General features: G+C 33.9%; 1 protein-coding gene across 1 annotated transcript in view; it reads right to left on the bottom strand.

Moving 5' to 3' along the window:
• The window catches only part of LOC142346238 (uncharacterized), a 61,042-nt gene that overhangs the window by 19,845 nt on the left and 14,043 nt on the right, over positions 1–27,154 (bottom strand). Inside the window, exons 2-6 of the mRNA XM_075398753.1 lie at positions 19,207–19,362; positions 17,042–17,263; positions 13,769–14,086; positions 5,978–6,109; positions 2,868–3,006 (exon numbers count right to left, since the gene is read on the bottom strand). Of these exons, the coding sequence (XP_075254868.1) occupies positions 2,868–3,006; positions 5,978–6,109; positions 13,769–14,086; positions 17,042–17,263; positions 19,207–19,351 (956 nt within the window). The 5' untranslated portion in view covers positions 19,352–19,362. The remainder of the gene's footprint in view (positions 1–2,867; positions 3,007–5,977; positions 6,110–13,768; positions 14,087–17,041; positions 17,264–19,206; positions 19,363–27,154) is intronic.

Here is a 27,154-nt window from a genome sequence, read left to right on the forward strand (position 1 = left end):
CTATAAACATCAAAATTGTTTTCTATTTCTTCAAGCGAGCCTGCAGAAAGCTATGAAGATATAGTTCCCAGGTTTAGAATTCGACTTATGCAAAGACCATGCTCGACCGAAAAGTGGCATGATAAGACCATGCTCGATTGAAACAACCAATGAAAAGACTTTAGCTGCACCTAATTGTTTAGTTGACTTTGGCTCGACCCAAATTTTTAATGCTGGAAATTAGCTTGACCTAAAATGTTCACGCTGGATCCGAAAAATTTACATTCGCGCTGAAAATTGGCTAGTGCTTATAACGTAGTTGACGGGTTTAACCGTTCAAATCTTTCAATGTTTCTGATATTTTATCGAAAAACGAACTGTGCTACTTTTAATATATTTTTTAAAAAACTTTAGATGTCAATGTTTCTTAAGACTTTTCGGCAAAATTCCACTTGTTTTTTATAAAGTGGACTGCCTGTTGCAACACTATTTTGGAGTTTCTGGTAGATGTTACACATCTATAAAAAGCAGTATAGAAAATTTCACCATTATTAATCCCACAAAAATGCAATCCTTGACTCATGAAAAGACCCTGATCGACCTTAATTTGTTATTAGAGGACCTTACCTGGACCCATGAAAAGACTGTACTTACGACCGAATTTAACTAGGGGCGGGATCACGTATTTATAGTCTTTTTTATAGTCTTTTCATAAGTCGAAGTCTAAACCTGGACAGTTCAATTTTCAAATTTTGGTTTAAAAATAGCAGTTTTGTTTCATTTAGCGTAGCAAAAGCTGGGTAAAATATGCCATTTATTCACAATCATAACGATCCTCTCGTTTGAAAATGATAATTTTTTTTTCACGTTAACCAATAATCATATTCATCAAGTTTCTTGAAATTTGTAAATTACTCTGCCCTGCAGTCTACCACTAACTGATTCACAGATCTTCCTGTAAGTTTTCGGCCTGCACAAAATGAAACAATAGATCAATAGAAACATAAGCATTACTTGATAGTACGTTAGCACTATGTTTTTAAAGCAATAATAGCTATTTAACTTAACTTTTATGATGGTAAATATCAATAGAGTACACGATAGAAAATAGTTGAAACTACGTTTTTTACAAATCAAAAGAATTTGAATTATATTGGGGCGCTGTCTTTTTTACGAATCGAAGAGGTGTATCGGAGAAGTCCCTTTTTTTAAATCAAAATTATGGGAGTGAATTTTGATGCAGGAAATTAAACACGTAAAAAATTGTTGAGTGATTTTGTTTCTTAAGCGAAAAGAGAGTGGTTTTTTGTTCATATCGCTGTTTTCTAGAGAGCGAGAAATTGAGGTGTGAAAAAAATTCTGTAAGCGAGCGAAAGTTTTTGTTCACGTGTAGCATTTTAAGGAAGTATTCTTTTCAATTTTTTGGTTAAGAGGTTCGGTTGTGATTTGCTTTAGTTTTAGGCTGGTTTTGGTAGTGGTTTTAACCTTTCTCGATTTTCATGTATTTGCTGATTTTTGGCATAATTTTTGCAATTTTTTGACGATAGTCTTGTTTTACTGCATCAAATGGGTATCAAAAAGACCTGTATTAAAAGAAAAATTTTTAGATAACAGGTGGTGACAGTTTGGTGCATATAAATCATTTTTTGTTAAGAAATGTGACAAAAAATGGGGACAATCGAAATTTTTTCTTAATTTTTTTTTTACAGTTTTTCGTGTTTTTCCTGTTTTGAGACAAGCTATTAGTCTTGAGAATAGAATATCTGGATACCCTACTGGCTGAAAAAAATTTTTTCTTTGTATTTATGTGCTTTTGTAATATTAAAAATTTATTAACTTTTTTCAGTTTTTTAGTCCGAGTTGTTTATAAGATCTTTTTGTCATAATTTGGCTCAAGTTTTTTTTTAAAAAAATTCTCATAAGTAGTTGTAATAGTTACTAATTGTTTGATGAATTATTTTTGGCAGAAAAAGTTGTTTCGCTATCTCAATTTTTGAAAAAAATTCGGTCGGTTTTTTTTATCGTTTTCTAACAGATTTGATTTTCTTGTTTTTTTTTTACTTTTTGTTCTATGGCTTTTCTATAACCTTGTTTTATAATCATAAATTAGTGTAATCACGTTTATTTTGATGAGTAGTTGGATGGCGTTTAAGTGGATTTCCACTTCAAGTCGTTTCCGGAATTCTTCCGGCTACGTTTTTTTCAAGATCTGTTCACGCATTTTCATGATTTTTGAAGTGAAATTGGAGTAGTGTTTTTGGTTACGCCGAAACAAGAAGTGGAGCAAAAAAGGCGAGTGGTTTTGCGGCATAAAATTTTTTTTGTTCTAATTTTAAAGTGAGTGAGAAAACGGTCTTTGAATCAAAATTCGCTCTCTCGCTAGTGGGTTTTTTTTCACAAGCGGCAGTTTCACTTTGGTTTTTAATGTTTTTTTTCAATTTTTTCGATCGATTTTTTTCTAAATGGTTTTCCCAATCCATTCATAGTTCATTCTTGGCCTAGTTGTTTGTTAGAATCAAATTTACATTTCTCGCTAATGGTTTTTTGTTCTCCCTCGCGGCATTTTGACATTGATTTTCTGTTTTATCTTGTTTTTGTATCTAATTTTTTTTAGAAATGGTTTTTTGAATTCACTCATAAACCGTTCTAGTTCTAGGTTTTCATTTAGTCAATGAAAATTCTTTGAATTATGTCAGGACTTGCCATGTTATGTTTTTTTAATTATTTCAAGACAATGAAGAGTTGTTTTTGTTTGCTGACTAGATTTTTTGTCTTTGTTTGTTTTTATAAACTTATTGCCTCTGTTCAAAATGAAATTCAAAAGCAGTTTTTATTTTTTTTGTTTAACAAAGACGTGTGTTCTAGTTGAAAAGGCAATAAAAAGTTGCTCTTGTTCATCGGCATCGTAAAAATGGTCAATTTGGTTCCATTGGATAAACTGCAAAAATCCCTCCCAACTCCCATCAAGAGCAGCCAGGAAAATTGTTTCAAACAGCAAAATGACACCAGCTGACCCAACTATGATAGCTGAAAATAGCAAATTCAGTTACAATAACAATTCATCTCATGGACTTATATGACAAAAGAATTTTTTTCTTAGACATGGCGAAATATAAGAAGACCATATATTCTAATACAGTAGAGGGAGATATGCTCTCGAAATTACAGTTCAGTGAGGTGGCGAATGCGATGAATCCGACGAATGCGATGAATCCGATGATAATTAGGAATCCACTGCTTGTTAGCTGTGACCATATAATACTTCACGCTTAAACTAGCCGTGAAAACTCAAACTCATCGTGTGAAAAGATACTCTGAAAAGTGACTACCAAATGCAGTGAAAACAAAAATTCAACGCTTGTTTTTGGTGATCTTACTTAATTTAGCGGTGATATTTCACGGATATCTAACAATTTTTGTCTTTCCATGAAAACTCAGAAATGGCGTCCTCTTATTGTACAAAAAAAATTGTGTCAAAGATGAGGGGTGGGGTCGATGGACGTCCGGGTCGAGACAGGTTGGTTAACTTATAAGAACTTACAAGTTCCTTACAAGTTCTGATAAGTTTACCAACGAGCTTATAAGTTCTTACAATTTTACCAACTAAACTTTACAAGTTCTTATAAATCAACCATCTTACAAGGGGTGATTGTTGCTGTAGCAGGCTATCTAAAAACTGCGTTAACGTACTGAATATTATTTAAATAGGATTACAAAAATCGTTTGAAGTTAATTTATCTTTTAAGACTCTAAATATAGCTATAATAAACGCTATATCTGATCTCAATCAATTATTGGATGAGCGGACATTTAGCACTCGTACTTTGATACAACGAAACGGTGCTCTTAAAATCATTTCAGGACGTTTCAGGGATAAAGGTCAAAAAGCCAAAAGTTTGCTCTTTCTTTTAATTTCCGCAATCAGCACGGATTGAACTCGTTTCACAACTTCAACCTTCAGCCATGAAAGATTTATTTTATAACCTTCAGCCATGAAAGAAGTTCAGTACTTTCAAAACATTCAAACATAACCGACTAAGGTTGAGCGAATTGCTCTCAAACAACCGGCGAGCAGTTGGCTTCGTCAGTAGCTAGCCACGGTTTAGTGAGGCCAGCTTTAGCTTGATTCGACCTTCAACTTTTAGTTTTCTAGCCTTGTTAGTAAATAAATCATATAAAAAACTGGTACTTAAAAAAATTGCAAAACATTGCAAAATTTTTTAAAAAGCTTCCAGATTTTGGAGTGAAAATGTTAAAAACTATTTTTTGTCTCTGGAGTTATGTCAAGTAACCCATCTGCAAGATTTGAAAAGCTTCGTTGGCCAGAAATGATCGTTAAACTCAGAAAAGGACAAAAATGTTCACAAAATTAGAAAACAATCGCAAGTTTTAACAAAAATATTGCTAAATTTTAAGATATCAAAATCTTCAAAACCTTTTTATTGTCTTAAGAGAACGTCCATTATCCCTATATCAAGCTCATGAAGATCCATGAAACATGATAATAATTTTCCAAAAATTTGAAAACTAGATTTTATCAAAAATTTGCTAAAGCTGGAGTCCTTAAAATATTGATAAGCATTCCATTAGTTCTAGAAACTATGCAACAGTTTATCATCAAACCTTGGAGGAGACCTTGGTGCCAAAAACAATGAAAAAATTTTAAAAAGAGTAAAAAAAACTTGAAAAAATTGCTGATTTTTTTAAAACTTGCTTATATTAAAATCTTGAGAAACATTGCATTACAACTAGAAGCTATGCAGTAACATATAATCAAACCCTAGAGGATGTTATGTTGCTCATGAGGCTGGAGAAACCTAAAATATGACAAAAAATTTCAAAAAAGATTGAAAATAATTGCAAATTGCATAAAAAACTGATAAAATTTGTAATAGTAAAAGTTGAAACCTAATCCTTGGCCAAAAAAATTTTCTAGTAACTTATTATCAAATCCTAACTGATATTTTCTGTTTTGCTGAAAAACCTGAATAATGACAATAAATGTCAAAAAAATTGAAAAATTGCAGGTTTTGCGGAAAAAAATGCTAAAATTTGTGGTGTTGAAACCTCGAAAAACATTCCGTTGCAATTAGAAACTATACAGTAACTACAGCAAATAATTTTTATCAGTAACTTATTATCAAACCCTTAAGGACGTTTTCTGGCCCATGCATCTGAAAATAAGTGAATAATGGAAAATAAATATCAAAAAAATTTAAAAAAAATTGCACGTTTTGTCAAAAATTGCTAAAATTCGTGATGTTAAAATGTTGAAACTATTTCAATACCACTAGAAACTATGTATGATGTAGCTAATTATAAAACCCTAGAGGAGGTTTTTTACACCTAGGGGGAGATGCACCGCGGGGCTGGTGGGGAGGGGGTGGTTAACAGTGGGGTGGGGGAGGGGGCAACAGCGCGGTGGGGGGGGGGGCAATAGTGAGGGGGGAGTCAACAGTGGGGGTGTCTACAACCTCTGAGAACCGCCGTTCACACCATAAGTATAGTTCTCCAAAACAGTTTGAGCTGAAACAGAGCTGAAAGGCTCTAAGAGCACTTAATGCCCGCTGGGCGCTACCTGTTTATCCCGTTTTTGAGGACGAAAAGTCAAAAGCGTCAGACGAAAAATCGGTCAACAAAAATCGCATAATAAAAGACCGACAGGACTAATATAATTCCTACAAACTTCGTTTGAGAGCAATTAAAAATTTATAAGCATGCATATGAACAACACAAATATGCAGACATCTGAATGCATTAACTGTTGACCTCTGTAGCGTCCGTTCCCGGAGTAGGGTACCATAGTAAACCTTGATATTTCAATACTGTAAATTTATTCTGATCATGTCACGTTTTACCCTGTCGAAAAAAACAATTCAATAATAAACATTCCTTGGCTGAAAAAATTACTGGCCAGTGTAAAATTTCATTCTTAGCCTGGCGAGTGGGCTATAGTCCGTAGCATAAAGTGCTAATATTAGCTAAGCTGAGTTCTAACCTGAACTCTTCCACTGTGAGAAAATTCCACCGCTGAGACAGTTGATGACGAGGAAAGAAAGAAAAACGGTGGAAAAAATGATTCCAGGTCCTGTTTTGTCAGTTTCGCCCTGGTCCTGATCGTACATGCACGCTGCAATAAAACAGACATATCAGTAAAACTCAATGAAGAGAGGTTTACCTCGAAAGGTTGATAGGGTTCTGAGAAAGTTTAAACGACTTTATTTCTATTTCTAGGGTTTTTTTTAGTTATTTAGAGTAGAGTAATGTTAGAATATTCACTCTAGTAAGTAAGTTGTGATCATAAGATGGAGCTTGAAATGATGGCTCAATATAAGAGAGCATAGTAAGATTCTCAAAATGTGGACCAGTTGGCTCAGTGGAGAGCACAGGATTGCAATCAATTAAGAGATTGTGGGGTCGCAACCCACAAAGGTCCCAAACTTTACTCTCACTATAATGGTGTTGACATAGAATCAACATAACGAGCAAAGAATTGCTCTAATAGGTAAGTCATGTATGACAAAAAAAACTAGCCACGCAACGCGGTTACAATACAAGAGACCGCTAATGAGAGGACAATGACGTCGCGCGCTCATAAGAGCAGATAAAAAGAGCCATGGAAAAGGAGCACAATAGCTGTCTGGAGGTTTGCAGCGTGAAAAATGTTTGACAAGACAGCGAAACAAAAAACAGCAGATCAAGTCATAAAAACTTATTAAAGAAGGCAGATCTATGCCATCGTTACTTTTTGTTCCGACCCACTTTATGTGGTTTTTTTTGTTCAGACAATTTTGGCCGATCGATATAATTATTGAAAAGAGTTATGAGTGGTATCATTAGAAAGCCCGTCCAGCGTAGAATATAGAATTAAAAATACTTTTTTTCCGTTTTCGTTTTTTATTAGGGGTTATCGAGGTTTGAAGTTTAGTGAATATCAGACGTAATTCAACTGTTTTTTTTTTCACATTTTCGGTATTTTTGACCAAATTTTCGTCAATTTTGCTAAAATATGTTACAATTGTTAGCTGTAGTGTTATTCATTTGATCTCAAAAGACAGAGAAGGGTTGCTGAATTGTTCGATCCGAGTTTTTGGCCAAAATCTATGCTTAATTTTTCGAAATTCAAGACTTTTTTCGTCAAAAAAAGGACTAAATTCGCTTTGCTTTCTTTTAGCCTTTTTTTTTACATTTGATGTTAATAGATACCTTAAAATTGCGGAAGTATTCTTCTTTACCTTTAGCAAGAGCTAGTTGTACTCCTGATGGCTTTAAGAGTCTTCTGCGATTATAATTTTGCCAGTTTTCAGCAAATTTAAACACAATAATTAAACAAAATGCATTAATTATTTTTGAGAAAACAAAAAAATTTGATCAAAAATGATCTTCATTGCAATCATTTGAGCAATTGATTGTTTTGTTAGACGCGCAGCAATATCTGGGCTGACCTTGATCCCACCATGGATCCTTAAAATATTAAATCATTTAGATTTTAATGGGGGGCGACCTTTATTTTATAAAATTTTCCTCTGTGTAAATTTTTTTATGTAATTTAATGACAAGAATTTCAAATCAAGGATCAATTAAAAACAGATATTCTTTTCAATTAACGAGGTCCAAGGAGATTATGTTAAGAATTCAGAGTTAAGCTCATGGTTTTTATGGTTCTGACCAATTGTTTTTGTAAAATTTTTTTGGACTCCTAGAGTTTTGCATTCAATTGTTATACTTTTTGTAGCCCTATGACTTAGCGTCCCCAGTCAAGGATCCAGTTAGCTTCAGAGGAGTTGGTAATGAACCTAGATAATTCTTTCAGTTGCTATCTAATGCTTGCTATCATTTTTAACAATTTTATTTCAAGAGAATATCGGTGAATTTGTGATCTTTGCATTTATTTTATCCCAATTTTTTATTTCGAGTGCACTCGCAGGAAAAAAAAGAGGAAACCAATTTTTTGTGATTTATGAATTGATGTCGGCAACGCTTTTATATTCAACTAATGGTTTCTTTGTTTTGATACTAAGCGTTTTCAATTTTTTCTTATTTTTTAGCATAATTGCATGTTTTATGAGTTCAATTTTTTTTGTTGTCGAATTATCACGTTATAGACAGGTTCAATTGAAGGTAAGAATAGTAAAAGATATTGTACCGCGTTGCAAGAAGTCGTATCGTGATATGTTAATTTTTTTTGAATAGTTTGTGCTTTTTGGTCCTGAGACACAGGGTGCTCTCAAGTTTTGGTAAATTTTTTGTTTTTGCCTATGTTTGTCTTTCTTTTTGCTGTTTTACGCCATATAGCTAATAACGAGAGGTCTCAATTGCTTCTTCGGTTTGTAGAGATCAGCCTAGTTAAAATTTTTAGTTTATAGCTGTTTGTTTTAATGAATTTGAAATTAAAATGGAAAAGAGAAATTTAATTTTTTGTTTTCATTTTGGTCTTCATGTAACTCTATCTCACTAACTAGACGTCTCAATTAAATCATGTGATATTCATTTTTTGCGCTTGGTTATACTGATTGCTTTGGCCATTTAGTTTCATAATAAACCTTCGTGATTTCTGCACTGCTCATTTTTTGGGTTTCTTTTTGATGTCATGTCTACGTAGTCCTTTCACAAGGAACACTCGTTGATCTTTAGATTAGGAGAAAGCGCTGAGGTACAGTTCTTGCAGGGAAAATCAATTAATTATGGTGCCTTGAAGATTGTGATGTCGTATAAATGTTTGAAGTTTTGGCTTCTTTATGTATTTCTTGATTTTTTGTGGGTTCGTGACATAGTCTCATTATAAACAGGCCCAATCAGCTTCCTGAAGTTTTGCACTTTAATTCATCGATTTTTGTTGCTTATCTTAAGTCTTTTTACGACTTTTGAATGCATTTTTTTTCAAAAACAATTGGGTTTTCGAGCTTCGTCATCTTTTTGAACTAGTTTTTCCGTCGATTTACATCTCAGTCTCCGTAGGTCACAAACCGTTTTCAGTGAAAAATAATTTAATTGTTACAACGTTTTTAGTTTGATACATTTTTTTCTCGGCTGATTTTTAACTGTTACTACGAGACTTTATAAAATTTTAGATTATTATATATTTGTACATTTTTTAAGGTATTTTGTTTTCTTTTAATTTCATAACAATAATCGTAAACCCCATTGGCTTTGAAATTTTGCTCAATTGAAAATTAGATAACGACATGTCTCAATTAATTCCTATGAAAATATATAAAAAAACATTTTAGTGTTTTCTGTTGATATCTAATGACATTAACAACTGTGAAATTCTTTTTAAAAAAAGAAACACATTTTCGAACTTCGCACCTCTTCGCACTTTTTTCAACCTGTTAACCAGTCGCATTGAGGACAGGTCCCAAATCGTTTCTAATGAAGTATAGGCTAAATTGTTTTGCTTGGGTTTTATGTGATGCGAGTTTGATTTTTTGTTATGATTTTTTTTAATTATAGACATCTTGTTTTGGTCGTAAATAGTGTTTGTTGTTTCACTTTTATTATTGTTATATCTAGTAGTCCTATTCAACAACTTTCATCGGTCCTCCAGCGAGGCAATATTGTATTCCATCGGTTGTTAATTGAACAATATGTATGTGTTTGAAAGTTTTCTATCTCCTCATCATTTGGTAGCCAATTAAGTCAAGAATGTGGAAGAGCGGGGGTCGGAACTTTATGTGCGTATGCACATTACCGAGCCTTTTTGTTGATTTTTTCATTCCCATCTTTCATGAGCTCGTAAAAATTATTTGAAAAAGTCTTAAACCATAATCACTGTAAAATTTATAGGCAGTTTTAGTATTAAAAGCCGTTTGAATTAGATAAAGCTATCAAATTACTGTATTGGTGTAATTTAGAGTGCAATTACAATTTGCGTTGATAACCGAGAGCTAAGCTGATCTAAATTTTGCAAGATTCTTACAAGATGATTAAAAACCTGCAATACACTTGAAAAAAGCTAACAAGAACTTCATCTCGCCTACAAGATTAAAGGTACCATATAGCATTAGGAATTATTTTACAATAGAATTATTGACTTAAAGATATTTCTCAAAATTTAAAACATTCCTACAGGATTTCTCAATCTTGAAGAAAGGTTGCAAGATTATGTATTCCGAAAAAATGGAAGCGTTTTTTGAGCAAGCAAGTTACTGAAAATGATATAAAAGTTGAAAGAAAAATCGACGCAAAGTGAGAGAAAATCTGGACGACGTTTGAAAAACGACTGTTTTGGAAGTTGAATCCTGCAAGCATTTTGCAATATTCAAGCGATTTAAGTTTTTAATAGCCTATCAAAAACACACATACCTACCCTACCCCAAAATTTCTAAATTTTGTTTGTAACTCCACCACTGACGGTGTTGAGACCGGAAATATATAAAACGAGGATAAGGAACCCAAAGTCTACTGGAAAAAGCTCATCGTTTATTTAACATGTCTTGAGACAGTTTTCCGACAGAATAATAGCTATTTCACGTTTACGAACGACAATTTATCTTGTCAGCAATCTCAATTAAAGCAGATAGAACAAGAATTAAAAGTCTTGCAAAAAATTTAAGGGAGAAGAAGGTAGCAATTTGAAAGAATCTTGCAGGCAAGATTAAATTCTTGCAGAAATCTTGCAAAACAAATTGTAAGCCTATGTATCTTATTGCAAGATATCTGAGTTTTCGGCCCCTAGGGAAATAAAGGAAAACCCCAATACTAAATACAGTGGAAATTGTCTTTTATCCATGTTGACTCCTTCCCTATATGCCAACATGCCTGAAAGCAATACCAAGAAAGAAAAAAAAATAGAAGCCGACTGCTCTCAGAATAATTGCTCTAAAACGACTGATGAAGTTTGATCTGCAACCTTTTGATAGCATCTGTAGTAGAAGCAATGAGTAGAAGAGGCAACAAAAAAAAGTGAGCCGGTTTTATTTCAATTTGAATTCACCTTGACGCTCTGAAGTTTTATTTTCTCTGCCGTTTCGGTGAGGTGTACACTTAGAGCCGCTAAGACACTTATTGTTCTCGCACAATACCATTTTATCTCGTTTCTGACGAACCAAATTTACCCTAACTATCTCAAGCGAGCAAAGGGTTGTTCCAGCAAAAGCAAAAATGTCAAAAGGCCTTGAGACTAGTGTACATGGAATTTCAAAGAAAAGTGATTTCCGGTTTTGCTCAAATTCAAGTTTTTCTCTCATCAAAGTCCGCCTAGATCAAAACTAAGTTTACATTTTTTCTCCTAACCTAGTATGAATTTCGTTTCGCTAATGCATCGTTGATAGCCACCCATTAGTATTATATCATACATTGGTAACCATCATACATCCTCAAGCATGCATTAGGCATTGAGGTTTTCTAGATAACCATGCATTGATGAAGGATAACTTCTTGGTGATCACACAATGGTCACTAATGTTATGTTTCTCATCAATCAAATTTAATTAAAGATTTCTTGGTAATAATACAATGGTCATTCAGTTCTTTTTAACTTGGCCATTGATGATTTCTTGCAAGTAAAACATTTGTCCTTAAAGTATTCATGTATTCATGGTAATCTTACATTGGTCATTAATGATATATTTCAAATCATGCATTAGTTTTAATTAATGTCTAGGCCAACATGCACGGATCATTAAAGATTCCTTGATAATCATACATTGTTCATCGACAATTTCGTGGTAATAACACATTGTTATTTCAGGTATTCATGGTAATCATACATTTGTCACATATTATTCTTTGATAATCAAACATTGGTCAATAATGATTTTTTGGTGAACATATATTCGTCATTGATCATTTTCGGCTAAGCGTACATTGGCCAATAAAGAGTTTTTGGTAACCATAATATGATAATATATAAATTCTTGGTAGTCTTCCATTGGTTGTTTATGAATTTTGCTTACATATGCACGTATTTATACTAGGTGCTGCTGTTGGAACCCCAGATTTGATACAGAAACGTGTTCAAAAGATCGGAAAACTACTGGAGAATCTAGCGTACATAAACAACCCACAGTGTGCTCTTGGCATTCTAAGTAGTTGCCTGGGTGCACCGAAAATGGTGTATTCACAGCGCTGCAATACACCATCAGAGGAAGCCGTAAAATTTTTTGAGGAACATGACTCGCTTCAAAGGACAAATTTCGAGAATTTACTGGGTACAATTTTGTCCAATGAGTCATGGCATCAATCTTGTTTGCCTATCAATAAGACTAGAATTAGAGTCCGACGAGCAGCATACCAGATAAAAGCAGCCTATATTGGTTCGATGTCGCACTCTGGTACATTAGTAGAGCTTACAACTAGCCAAAGCATGACAACAGATCACACCTTTACCAAAATATTGATGAAATAAGTGGTTTGTCAATATCACAGCTTGCTCAAAGCAAAGTAAAGGAAGTCCTCGCAGAGGTTGCTCTCAATAAATTAATTGAAAACCAAACATCCGAAAGAAAAAACTCTTTTATGGTCATTTTCTCTGCCTCAATCAGGAGCACGGTCATTGGCAGCTCCCATACCGGCTCTCGGCCTCCTTTTCTTGTCAATCGAATTTCGTGCAGCTGTGAAGTACAGACTGGGCGCTCCCATATTTGAAAAAGAAAGGAAGTATTCCCATTGTAAAACAGGATTTTGGATTTACTCGTTGACCATGCTGTTACATGTCATGGGCGGGGCGATATGATTTTGTGACACTACTGGCTAAGGGACAAAATTTTTCCCCCTTGCAGCGTTGCCACGCTGTCATCGTTTTACCAGCAAAAAAACTTGATAGCAGACAGAATCTTGACCGGGAAATGTGTATTTACCATGTAGGCATACTGAATAACCAGCAGCTCTGGACGTAACCATTACCTTCCAGATGCAACTCAGTACTATTTCAAATGCAGCGAAGAAGTCGGGTTTTGCACCGTGAACTGCAGAAGACAGGAAATTCGAGCAGTATTCCAACAACGTGCCAACACACGTGTTCAATTTATTCCCATGGCCTTTGAATCGTTTGGTGGTCTCTCTCAGTTGGTCAGAAAGACATTGAAGCAAATAGCTCTGCTCGCTGACAACAGAAATTTGTTCTCAGCCAATTTGTCAATCGGTTTCAGTCACACTAATGCGTGAAAACGCTATAATGTTGATAGCAAGAAGAGCAGAACTGTGAGCCAGTTGCAAGACAAAGAAGCCTCCTTTATGTTTCATGACCTTTGATTGTGTGGGTTTCAGTTTCCCTATGGCAAACCAGATTGTGTGAGTTCCACTATCCCAATTGAAAAATCGACTGTGTTCGTTTTATTTTTCCAACTGAAAAACCGATTGCGTGGGTTTGAATAATCTATTTTGAAACCCGATTGTGTGGGTTTTGATTCACATAATAAATCATCATGAGAGTGACCATCGGCCATTAGTTCGAGAGTTGCTGTGTTTCCAAACTTGGATTATGACTTTATTCTGATAACTAATGGCATGTCAATGAGTTAAAAAAAGTTGACGAAGATTATCTTACCGAGTCATGTAATAATTTAAACATATAATCTATATATATGAACCTCGTATGAAAACTAAAAATTGAATGAATACTCAGACTGGTCAGGCCAACAGAACTGAGCTCGCTTTGCCCATAGGAGTTGTCTCAAATTAGTGGGCGGAAGGAAACTAATCGTACTTATCTTACAACAATAATGTGCAAAGAAAATTTCAGAAAATACACAACTAATTTTAATTTTTTGAACATGCGGCTGGGAGCTGCAGACAACTAGCAACTGTTGAAAAATTGATGAGGCAGCTTATGTCTGTTTTGGCTTACCTATCGTGAAAGTGAAGTTGAGATATTCCGTTGAATATTTGAGACATCTTTCGTCAACTGGATAATATAATACCAAGCTCTCCAGAGCTTCTTTGAAATACATATCAGCAAAATGTAGCATGTCATTAGAGGCTAAAGCAGCTTGAATGTAGTGCAGGATTGTCAAACCAATGAAGCCCATGTAAAATTTACTGAGATGACCTTGAAAACGGACTCCAATGAAAAGAGCTGTGACGACACAGGGAAACACGAGGAATGTCAATGATAGTAACAACATAGTGACGTAGTAGGAGCCATACAGCATGTACATTTCGTAGTCTCAAAATGATTCCTTCAGTGTAAAAAATAGGTGGATATTTATCACTGGGTAATAGTCAACAAATTAAGAACGGATCTTATTAATAATTTGGTATCTTCATTCACAAGATGAAGCGAAGTTTTTGCAAAAGATTATGCATTATTCAGATGAGATTACAAAGAACTTCGTATTAATTATGCAGGTATCTTACAAGATCTGTTTTGGTTTTAATCTCAAATCGCATTCAAGTTAAAACGGTGAAAACAACAGAAATTTCATGTCTCATTGTTCATACGCAATTCCCACGTTTTCAAAGCTCTAGCCGAAAAAAAGACATATACGTAAGAGCATTAGTACAATTTCAACGCTCATGGAAAAAAATCAAAATCAGACGTCTAAGCCCAAAAAAAAACATGCCAATCCCATAGATGCTTTTTAGGTAAATTTTAAAGTGCTTTTAGCACTATCGTTAGATTTTCAATTCAAGCCATGGCTTAGATAAGAAAAAATACTGCGGGTTGAAAAAACATGGGCACCCAGGTTGAGGTTCAGACCCAGTCTAGCGCACACACGTGTGTTCCCAGACCAAAATTACCGGGTCTGGATGGAAGTTCGAAGGCACTACAGTCTGGACGATGATCTGGAGATGGTCTGATCAGAGGTTATTTTGGTCTGAAAAGTCTGGACCATGGTCTCGAGATGGTCTGATCAGAGGTCAATTTGGTCTGAAAAGTCTGATCATAGGCGGATTCGAGCGCACTTGGGTCTGATCAGAGGCGACTTTGAGCGCAATTGGGTCTGATCATAACCTCTTCGAGCGCACTTTGGTCTGATCAGAGGCACCATCGGGTGCAATTGGGTCTGATCATAAACTCTTTGAGCGCACTTGAGTCTGATCATAAATGCTTTCAAACGCAATTGGGTCTGATCAGGGACCATTTCGAACGAGTTATTTTTTTTTATTTTTGTTTTTTTTTGTTACTGAGAGATGTTGGCTCTGCTAGCATTCTGATCAGAGATTCATTTAAAGTCTGATAGCTTTGACCAGAAAAAAGGAGTCCAGCTGATAGCAGATGCCGGTCCCCTTCAGAAGAAATTTTGATCAACTGGAGACCCCGATGTTTCTTATGGAAAGCTGTCTAAACTCATCCATTGAGTCAGAAATCTACACTGAAAGGTACACTAAAGAAAATTTGTTCTCAACAGTTGGGTTTCGTTTTATTTTGCAATGTTTTCGTAACTGATTTATCCTTAGATGATTTTAATACTGCAAGCAACGGTTTTTATGAAATGAATATGTTATAGAAAAACTACGATTTTTTGATGAGTAAAACTTTTCTCTGATCAGACTATTTCGAGCGCACTTGAGTCTGATCAGAATCGATTTCGAGCGCGCTTCAGTCTGATCATAAACGGCTGCAAGCGCAGCTGGGTCTGACCATAAATGCTTCGAACGCAACTGGGTCTGATCATAACCTCTTCGAGCGCACTTGAATCTGATCATAGGTCTGATTCATGAGTCTGATTAAGGTCTGGGCAATGGTCTGAAGATGCTCTGATCAGAACACCTCCGGTCTGAAAAGTCTGGTCAGAGACCCTTTGTGTCTTGAAAGTCTAATCAGAGGTAACTTGGGTGTGGAAAGTCTGATCAGGGTTAATTTACGTCTGTAAAGTCTGATCAGAGATAATTTTGGTCTGGAAAGTCTGATCAGACAAAAATTTGGGTCTGGACCTCAACCTGGGCAGCTTGCATTGTTTCAATAGCCATAGCCAAAGATAAATTCATAACTCAGTTGGGAGTGGAGAAAAGACATGAAAGTGGATCTGAACTCTTTTTTTAGTTTAAGATTATCAACCTATATAGAATAAGATTTTCAATAAACTTCAGTTATCAACGATAAAAGGACTGCTACTATTGCCTCTCAGCAACGCACTCAAAAACAGAGAGCAAAGTTACGGAAAATCTGATCGCAGCCTTGCAGATCACGTTGTCTCTGGGTTTACTTTTGCCATAAATGTAGTTCAAAAAGTTCTTAAGCATGATAAAGATGACTTATCAACCTTTAAAACTATGATTAAACAAAACTGACAATTTTACGTTGGAAAACGTTTTTCGTCTACACAAAATCAATCAGACAGTTGATCAACCCAAAAAAATCTTGCCATTAATTTTGTATCAAGTTAGAAGTATTTATGAAGACCAACGAACCACACTGATACTCTAACCATAAAAGTAGTGGAGTTTGATGAAACAGGTCCACTTGAAAACCCTGAGAGGAAACGATTACTAAAAAGCTAACCAAACAAGAGCTTAGTTACAAATTGATCACCCAAGAAATTCACCTCAATTTGTTGTTGCTGATGTTTTGCTTAAAAGTAAAATGTCTTTGCTAATGTCAAATCTCAAAAAATGCAACTACCTTGATAGCTTATCAAAAATATAAGTGATTTGATTTGATAAATTCTATGGTCAATACCGGATGATTATCTTGTAGGAATCTGACAGATTCTGGCAGAAAAATGGTCTTTATCCAAATTCTCACAGAAAACTGGTTATCTTGCGAGATTCTGCCCGATAATGATATTCTAGCAGAACCTGTTAGAATGATGGGCAATCTATCTGAAACTGTGGAAGATTGTATCTTGCAAAAAACTTTTCTCAAAATTCTCTCTGGATTAATACATAGATTGCGCCAAAATTTCTCCTCTATTGAATTCATTTTCAAAGATGTGTGAACAATTGCATATTCTTTTTTAACATTATGTTAGTCATGAAACCTACAAAATTACTTGAAACATTATTTGTCTGAAAGATGAAAAATTTAATTTTCTCCATTTTCGGTAATTGTACAGACCTTCTAATTCTTCAGATTTGAATTTAAAGAAGCTTTCAAGGGTAACTTCTAAAGTAAACATTGAATGAGCTAACCGTCAGCAAGACTTTAACTTAACATGTGAAGGAAACATATTTCTACTGATAAATGTAGTATCACTGGGTATGCATAGTGCAATGAGAATGAGGACAGGGTAAGTGTTAGAGTGGAATGCATGTTTAGTGTTTTCTGGGATAGTCTCGACACAACACTCCATCACTTCTCCATTTATAAGGAATGTGACACTGTTGTTGTTGTAGAGAGACACTCTACTCTTATTCTTCGATGTATCTGCATTGTCTATGTTGTCACTTATGTGTTTCACTTTTGAATAAAAGTTCTTTTCCTTCTGCGGTTTTATAAACAAAACCGACTAAAGTCGGATGAATTGCTCTCAAACGACAGGCGTGGCATTACCTTGCCAAACCTACCTTTTTAGCCAGAAAATTTATTTGCAATGGTCAGCATTCTCCGCTCGCCCATGTATTAAGATTAGGTTTTATAGGTTTTCGCGGATATCAGTGCCAGTAATAGAAATTAATTCAATTTTGCTCAAAAATGGGAATTCTGGTCACTGATAACCGCAATTGCAAAAATTGATTGCAAGCGAGAAAAGCTGAAGATTCAGAGCGATTATTATCCACAAATTTACGTAACTAACATCTGCGTTATGGTAACTATATTCCGCGCAAGGCTTCTAAAACTAATTAAAGGAGAAAGAGTGGGATTTAATTGGTTCTTCTTTAAAATGGAGTGAGGGGTAATCATAATTTTAATCCGTGAGAGATTTTACACAATTGAAGGGTGCAAAACTTAAAATAAAGTGCGTTGAACTTTAACTGAAAGTTGGTCGATTAATCTGTCAAGGCTTCTGGAACTGATTAAAGGAGAAAAGATGATAGACAATTAGTAGTTCTTATCAAAATGACGTGAGGGGTAACTATAGTTTCAAAGTTTTGGATAATTAAAGGCTAAAGTGCATTGACGATGATACCACAGCTCACAAATTGCGGACACTGATGAGATAAAAACGTGAAATTTTGAGATCAGTGATGGAATTTTGTAAGGATGTTCCGCACTTTTTTGTCACTGTTGTCTACAATTTAACCATATTTTTTAATACTAGAAGTGGTGACAAAAAGTCGTCGTTCATGTTCGCAAACGCAGAGAACACTGATTTATTGGACTAGCGACTTTATGGGAGATTTAATTTAGGGGAATAGGTTAGAACTTCTTTGGTGAAAAAAACTTGAAACTGCTAGGGTTCAACAAACTTCACTTCAGAATGAATGCAATTGAAATCACTCAAAGTTAAGAAGTGAAGTTTGAAAAAGTCACTTGAAAGCTCACATCATCAGTGTTCTGGAATAAGCCGCAAAAATTTGTCAAGCAGCAAATTTGCATAAATACAACAACACGTTTACAATAATTGGTTCAAACTTTGTTTTAGAGCAACTAAAAAGGTTATCCGATCTGCCAAGTTTTATATTGCCACTCAGAACTCATATATAAGTGACATGACTGATGGTCTATGTTTTTTTTTCACTGAAAATATTATTGCTTTAATGAAAAGCTGCGTTCGAGAAGGCCAGAATTTAAATATGGACGGACGTGATTTTAGAAGAGTCACGCTAATCTTTATTGAAACACGCACACGCAAATTTAAAAATGCCAGACTCTAGATTTCAGGGTTGTCCTAGGAGGGTTACTAACGCAGATTCAGGCGGGGTACTAACGAGGATGTGAATGCTTAAAAGCAGTGATCATTATTTACAAATGAATGTAAGTTTTCCCTCAATGTCAGTAACAAATACTTTGTCGTCTAAGCTGTAATAAAGTCCTAAAATATCTTAATAATCACAATATCTTAATTGCATAACAACAGCTTTTCTCTTTATCAGAAAAAGTGAGCAATTTTTTTTCAGCGCTATGGGTGAATTCCTTCCGTAGGTTTTGGAGAATATCGCAACACAGGGAGGGCTAGGGAGGTTTCCAAGTAATCAGTGAGCAGCCGCAAAAGAAACGTCAAGAATTATAGATGACCATAAATTATAACATCTTGGGAAAACCGTGATGCCATTTTGCTGATAAAGTAAATTAGCATGAGATATTTTTTTTAAACTCTTTGGCTATACTTGCACAATTTTGAGCAAAATATAGAAAAGTATGCCATTATGGTGTAAATAGTAAATAGTAATGCGCAAGGAAACAAACTTTACTGAGGCGAAATCGTATTATTGCGTTTCTATAGAAAAGAGGAAAAGAACCCAGGTTGTCATCTGCATTATTATCAAGACTGTCCTTCGGACTCAGAAATCCCAGTTTCTCAGCTGTTTCTTGCTCTTCTTTCGTCAATCTTGGTCGTCGTTGTCTTTTTGGAGACTTTTTGCTTCTTTTTAATTGTTTTGGCATTATTGTTCTTCCTGAAAAAAAAAGTACTCACTGAAATGTCCAAAAATTGATGTGCTTTAATCCATACATTGTAACAAGAAGACTTTCCAGGCTGTAGAACTCGAAATCCAGGAGGGGTGTGTTCCCTATTCAAATCCCAACAAAGTAGTTTTTAATTTTTCTGTTCATGTAATTCAACAAAACTATGAAGACGATACTTCAACCCCCCCCCCCCCCCCAACAATAATAGTTAATTCCGTCACGATTAAAAGAAGATCTTAACCTAGCCTAAAGCTCTATCTTTTTCAGTTACAACCTGTAATCCATAAAGACGACTATATATATATATATATATATATATATATATATATATATATGTATATATATATATATATATATATATATATATATATATTTCAGTAGTTCCAAGTTTTATGCTTCTCTGCAATTTATTAGAGTGAAATATTGATCGTTGCGAAATTGCCAAAGACCTATATCCCAAGTAATTTAGAGCTAGAATCAATCTAAGTATCCCAATGAAAAATTGCCTGTTTTCTAATTCTGTGTTTGGTGTCTGATTCTACACCGACTGTATGAGAAAACACAAAGAACTCAAAGAGAGTTCAAACTTAGGAACAGCTAGTACCGCTCAGAATAGCGAAGTGTTCAGATAAGCAAGTTAACTTATAATAACGTCACTGATTTAGAAAAAAACCCGCAAAAAGTCGGGTATAATTTAAATCGTTGTAATTTTAATTTAATTTCAATAGTAGAGTCCAAATTTTACCACAAATAGCGCTGTCATATGGAAATGTTTCTTTTCTACGATACGTTTTCGAATGTCACTGAAGACATGCACTTTAATTGTCCCTTATTTGGCAAAGTAAGTCTTCAGTAAGTGTTTGTAGTTCTTGAAGATTTCATTTTTTCAAAGTTGAAGTTTCATTTTCACTTCCGTTATCTTTTAGTCAACTGCTTGCATAAGGTTAATTTTACATCCGATAATGCGGTTTAAAACCGAACATTGACAAATAAGTAAAATGTGACATTTAGTTTTAGTAAAATTTTAAAAAGTGCATAAAAATGTGCTATTATTTTGATTCTAATCTGATCTCTCTAAACTGTTGTATATTTGGCGACAAATCAAGGTTCGTAAAAGACTTTCTTCCATGTTTTGTTACTTTTTCTTCAACTTCTAAAATTAACTAACACAGGCTGTTATAAAAAGTCAGGTAAATCTACCTGAAGTCATTCAAGTCAACTAATACTCGATCGCCATAGTGCACTTAAAAATTTGGGCTTCAAAATGACTACAAGCAATCCTGAAAAATTATCATAATGAATTTACTCAATTTTTTACTCAGTTTGCTGAAGTCCAAGACACTGTTGCCGTTTTGATGAAAATACTTTCATCAACTCTGATTATGTCACTGTCATAACGCTATACTTCCCGAATATTAATTTAAATAAATCAAATTATGACGTAGGACTTGACATCAATTGTAATGATTGAGGCAAGCCACTAAAATTTTAGCAAAAAGAGCTCCAAAAAAGTATTTCTTTGATGGTCTTGTTTCGCATGTTTTTGATCAAAGTTGTACATGGTGGTTCAGAATAACACCTACTAAATTGCGAACATGCAATTATTCGTACATAATTCACACACTAGACTGTTCTCGCAATAGATTTTCATGCAAGCACAGGCATGGTTTATTGTGACAGATTGCTGCTCGTTGATCAGTCAAAGTCTGTGATCCATTGAAAATAAGTGCCATTCACAGTGTTACATAAAATCATTTGTTTAATTATGATTTTCAATATTTAGTTACAGTTGAGCCCAAAATTGCACGCTTTCCTTTTGCTCGACTGCCTTCAACTAATGTGTGTAAAAAATAACTAAGGAGCACTTACCAGTCGTGAAATTTCGTATACATTTAAATAATATAGATTTTGGATCTTTTCTGTTTGTGCCCCTCAGCTTAGTGGGTAAATATTGTTTGCAAGCCCAGACGCTCGTGCAATATTTTAACATAATGATTTACAATGTAATGTCACGTGCTCTCTAATTGGGGGGGGGGGGGGGGTTGCATAACGTACTTGGGGGGACACAAACAGAAAAAATCCTTGATTTTTAATTGATTTTAACAGTCGTGAAATTTCGGATCTCTTCCCTCCCCCCCATCGTTATACCCCCCCCCCCCCCCCCCAGCTACAGAGCACGTGCCACTACAAATCACTCTGTCAAAATAGTGCACGTGTTTTTGATGGATGAAAATAATATATACCCACTAGCTGGGTGAAAAAAGGAAAAGATCCGAAATTTCTTATATAATTGACTAACTTGGTTTAGTATTTGAATTTTGACGTTGTTTGCAGAACATTTGTCACTTAAAAAGAATTTCATTATTTGTTACCTGTGTCAGTCACCAAGAAACATAAACAGAAAACATTAACAACTTGTTATTCGCAAAACAAGAGATACATAAGCATCAATAAGCAAAACTACAACAGATAATCAGGATTGTAATGGATGCCCAAAAAAACTTCTGGTCTATCAATAAAAATACTATAGCAATAAGTTTTACAAAAAAAAGGAAAAGAATAAAAAACTCAGTTTTTTATCAGAGCATTAAATTTATAACCACTAAATCTAACTTCTCTTGATCTTATCTATGTGATCTGCGCGCAGTCTAAATCAAACACTTCCAAAAATTTAAGAAATAGAGAATCTCGACAAAGAATTTGACTGATGCTGTTGCTTCAAACAACTTAAATAGAGGGAAGACGGAAAGAAACTGATATATTATAACAAGACAAAATGAGATACAAAAACCTCAAAAACATAGATCCTACCAAAAAATAATAGAAAAGTTGGAGTGAAAAGCATCCTAACTAAAATTTTGCATCATCTGGAAAAAACTGTAAAAGTGACAGAAGGCTGAAATACTTCTGAGGGCTTGTTAAAATTCAATGAAAATAAATTGAATTAAAAACATGTATCCATTTAAACCTACCAAATGCATGGTATTCGTCTCTATTTAAGAATTGTTCTTCTTTTGCAGTATTGTAATAGCAAGAAAGGATTCCTCTAAGTGATTCCATTCTCTGTTGTATTTCTGGAATCTAGGGTCCGGTGTTTTTTCCAGGGAAGGTTTCAGAAAATTTTAAGGCAGTTTTATGGATTGAGTCTTGATTCCAATCAATTAATTTTGTATGAGTGCTCAAACAATTTTTCCCGTGGACGAGAAAATTCATAAAAACTAATTATGAAAATTTAAGCCAGAGGCAACAATCTTTTTTAATTCTCTTTTGAATTTTTTCTGCTTTTCCTCACAAGCACAAGAATAGAATTCAAAACTCAAAAATGTTTGATGTGATTACAGTGATAAGAAACAATAACAGGCAAAAACTACCAAAAATGGTCACCAAGGCTGCGATATTAGATAAGACGCCCAATATGCAGCCATAGTTAAGAAATCATTACCTTTTCGTCAAAAGGGTGAACAGTAGTGGGAAAAAGGTGCTATTCCGCCACTTCCTAATCGGAAGATGACTAAATAACACCTTTTTCCCACTACTCTATATATCTACTACTTGCTTATACCCCCAATTTATTCACTACTATATATTAGCTTTATATTCACTCAAAATCTATCATTTCTTGAATCACTTAGTGCAAACCACTAGTGTCGAGTTAAGCTGGTAATTAACTGTTATCAGACGAATAGTTCGGGTCCTAGCCCCCAGACTCCGGTGGACGTATCCCAGATTCTAGTATAAAACTTGTGAGACCGTGTAACAAGCACGTAAAACCAACTTGCGAAAAAACTTGAACAAAAAAGAAAACTTGAACAAAAATTGAAAGAAATAGTAAAATAATAAAAATTTTCATATATCCACTAATCAATATTTAATCAATCTAAAACTAAAACTTTCTGTCTCACTTGGCGTAGTGGTTAAATCATCGAGTCTAGTTAAGTTGTTTTAGCAACGGAAGGTTTGGGGTTCCTTCCTCACTATCTCCAGTGAACAGATATATCGCAGATATATCAAAAAAACCCAAAAACTACATGACAGATAAATTAAAAGAAGAAGATTTAGCTTCTTGAATATTATACTTATATACATGCTCTCTGAATTGATTTCTAGTATGACCATTTTTATATCTATGAAGATAAATACATAGTCTACATTTCCTATTTCTAAATCTATATAGTGATATATGTTTATAAACATTAAACATACTACATACTAGATATTGATCAGGATCAGAATAATGATATCCCAAATGTTCTATATAATCTTTCACTTCAACCATATTTTTACATACATAACAAGAATATTCTAATTCTTTACAATTATTACAACATTTATTCCAAGACTTAATTTTATACTTATCACACTTCAATTTTCACTTTCGAAAAATTATTTTTTTCCAAAATTTTCCCTAAATAAATACATCATGTCTCAATCAACTAATACTAGCTTCATAATTTTCTGCGATGTCTGTAATTTATCCTTTGAAACAAAGAAGGGTTTATACAGACATCAATCACACGATCTCAAACATAAGGAACTATTGGAGAAAAATGTTTGAGTCTGAAGGAGAAGAAATCTTGGAGAAGGTGTATAATTCAGATGAAGATGATTATATTATTAAAAATAAGACCAAAACTAAGGATATTATTAAAACTAAGGATATTATTAAAACATAAATTGAAATTGAAATTAAAACTGAACCATGCTGGGTTTGTGGCGATAAGTTTAAAAATCAGATAGGTCTACAAACTCACATGAATAAACACTGGAGAGAAAACGTTGTCTTAAACGATAAATATAAAATTAAATCAAGCTTTAATCAAAGGCAGTTATATATTACTAAATCTAATGGTAATTTTATCAAGGATATCATTGAACCACTAGATTACATATTAGACGAGTTTAAACCATTTAAATCATATAAATATAAAGTTAATGCCAATTGCTTATATAGGAAGAGAAACTCAGAAGAGGAAAAGACTACTAATATAAACTTTAGAACCGATAAAAATATGAATAAAGATCATTGACTGAATCTAAACCAATGGCTTGATCATGTTAGAGAAACGCATGAGGGTTACGGCTACGATTATGAGTTCATTGGAATAACAGACATGCAAATAAATATAGAAAAGACTAAACCATCATTAGGATCTTATACTGAACTGCCACCAGGTCTAAGAGATAAAACAAAAGCGATTTTAAATATTAGAAGTAATAAATTTAACTGTCTACGATTATGTATTACAGCCGCATTGCATCCTGTAACTGAACGTGCAAATAGAGAAAATAAGTATATTAATAATCTAGCCGATGACTGGGAATATAATGAATATATAACAAAAATCCAAAATTAATATAATATCAATATTTGGTTTTACAGGCCTGCTCAAGATAGTAACATAGCCAAAGTAGAACGCTTAGAGAAGTGTTCTAACTCTGTAAAAGATAGACAAAATGTTAGGATCCTAGTCTGGGAAGTACTTTGTGCCCTAATTAAAAAGGTAGAAGTATTACTAGAACGACCTAACACCAAACATGCCAAGTTCTGGTTTTGTGATAATTGTACCTATTGGTTTAGTTCTCAACATAACTATGAAACTCATGAATGCTGTGTCCAAATCAAACCAAAGATTGTTTGTCCTAAGTTAAAACAAATTAAATTCAAGAATCAACATACACAACAAGAAGTGAATAATGTTATGTTTTGTGATATTGAATGTTACATGAAAGGAACAAATCAAAACATTGGTAGCAATATTTATAAGATATCTGAACATGTACCTATTGCTAGTGGCTATAGTTGGCATAGCAAAGATGAAGTGCTTAGCAAAGATGAAGTATATAACAGATCATACTTTGGTCCAGACTGCATCAATGATTATGTTAGAGATTTTTTAGAAGTAGAAACAAAACACAGTATTAAGATAAACAAAGCAATGCTATTCACAGAAGAAGACAAATTGTATCATGATGCTAAAGATATATGTCACATTTGTAATAAAAAATGTGTTGATAAAGTTAGAGATCACTGTCACCAAACAGGTAGATATAGAGGCCCAGCATGTAATATTTGTAATTTAAACTATAAACATCAAAACTTCATTCCAGTAATACTTCATAATGGAAAAAACTATGACTTCAATCTATTATTTAATGAGATATTTAAACAGAATAATAGCAGGAGAAGAATTGATATCTTGCCTAGTACTAATGGCAAAACTAGAATGTTTAGATTAGGCATATTAAAGTTTATAGAAATTTACAGTTTCTTGACAATGTCTCTTGATAAAATAGCAAAGGTTTACAACATAAAAAATAAAACATTATATCCTTATGAATACTTTAAGGATGAGAATAGCTATAATAATAAACTAGGTAATCTATCAATTCAAGACTTTAGATCATCACTAACAACTAAGTTACCAACTCAAGATGAAGTAGATGATTTTAATAATTCTAATAGTTATAAAACAGGTAAAGAATTAACATTAGAATATATGGAAAATGTTATATTCACATTAGGACATTGCTTCAATCTATTTGTTAAGTTAAACATGAATACATATAAACACAATCCTCTAGATTATATTAGCCTACCAAGCTACAGCTTCGATTGTTTCCGAAAACTATGCAAAGTTGAATTAGACACAAAACAAGTTGAGCAAATACTAAAAGACTTCATTAGTGCATTGAGAGGTGGCACATGTGGTGTTATGGGTGATAGTTATATTAGAAGTCAGAGTCAGAGTCAGGGTCAAAGATCAATGGCAGAGCATGGCGAAGCATGGACGATGTCCCATGACCGAAGGTCTATCTGGTACATCGATGCCAATAACTTATAGGGTTATGCACAAATGCAAAAGCTGCCATATAAAGATTTTGAGTTCTCCAATACAACTCTAGATGAAGTATTTAAATACTTCAGATGATAGTGATTATGGCTATTGGCTTATCTGTGATTTAGAATATACTAATGAATCCAAAGAGGGAACTAGCAACTTTCAACTTCTACCCCATGGAAGAGAAGTAGAGAATAATGAACTGGGATACAAACAAAGACACCCAACTTCATCAAAAAGGAAGAAACTAATATTAGATCAGAATAATAAATATGAATACCCAATACACTATCGGATGTTAACGTTTGTTGTTAAGATGGGTATAAAGGTTACTAAAGACAATAGAATAATTAAATTTAAACAAGATTATATAATTAGAGACTACATTGAACTTAGTACTAAAATGAGAGCAGAAGCTAAAACTGAGCCTGAGAAAGATATATTTAAGTTAATGAATAACTCATTGTTTGGTAAAAGTTGTGAGAATCCATTAAGGTATCTAAAAGCTAAGATTCTAACCGATGGTTTTGAAGTACTTAAATCTGTTAGTAAACCAACATGTAAAGATGTAATTAGATATGAAAACTATACTCTAATAGAATTCTATAAAAAGGAAATACAATATGATAAGCCGATTTATTTAGGATCTATAGTACTAGAGCTCAGTAAGCTTCATATGTATAAATTTTTTATAATGTATTAAATCCCTCGCTTAAAGATCTAATGTTACACTACATGGACACGGATAGCTTCGTGTTAAGTTTTAGCGAGGGCAATGTCGACAATGAGCACATGGATCTGAGTAATCTAGATAAACCAATGAAAACTAATAAGATACGGGAAAATTTAAACACGAATTAGGTAGTAAGGTTATAGAAGAATTCGTGGTATTAAAACCCAAAACATATAGTATAAAGAACTGTGGGGCAAAAGAGAAAGAAAT

This window comes from Convolutriloba macropyga, chromosome 9, assembly GCF_964194025.1.
Source record: "Convolutriloba macropyga chromosome 9, txConMacr16.3, whole genome shotgun sequence".
In the NCBI taxonomy this organism is placed as follows: Eukaryota; Metazoa; Xenacoelomorpha; order Acoela; family Convolutidae; genus Convolutriloba; species Convolutriloba macropyga.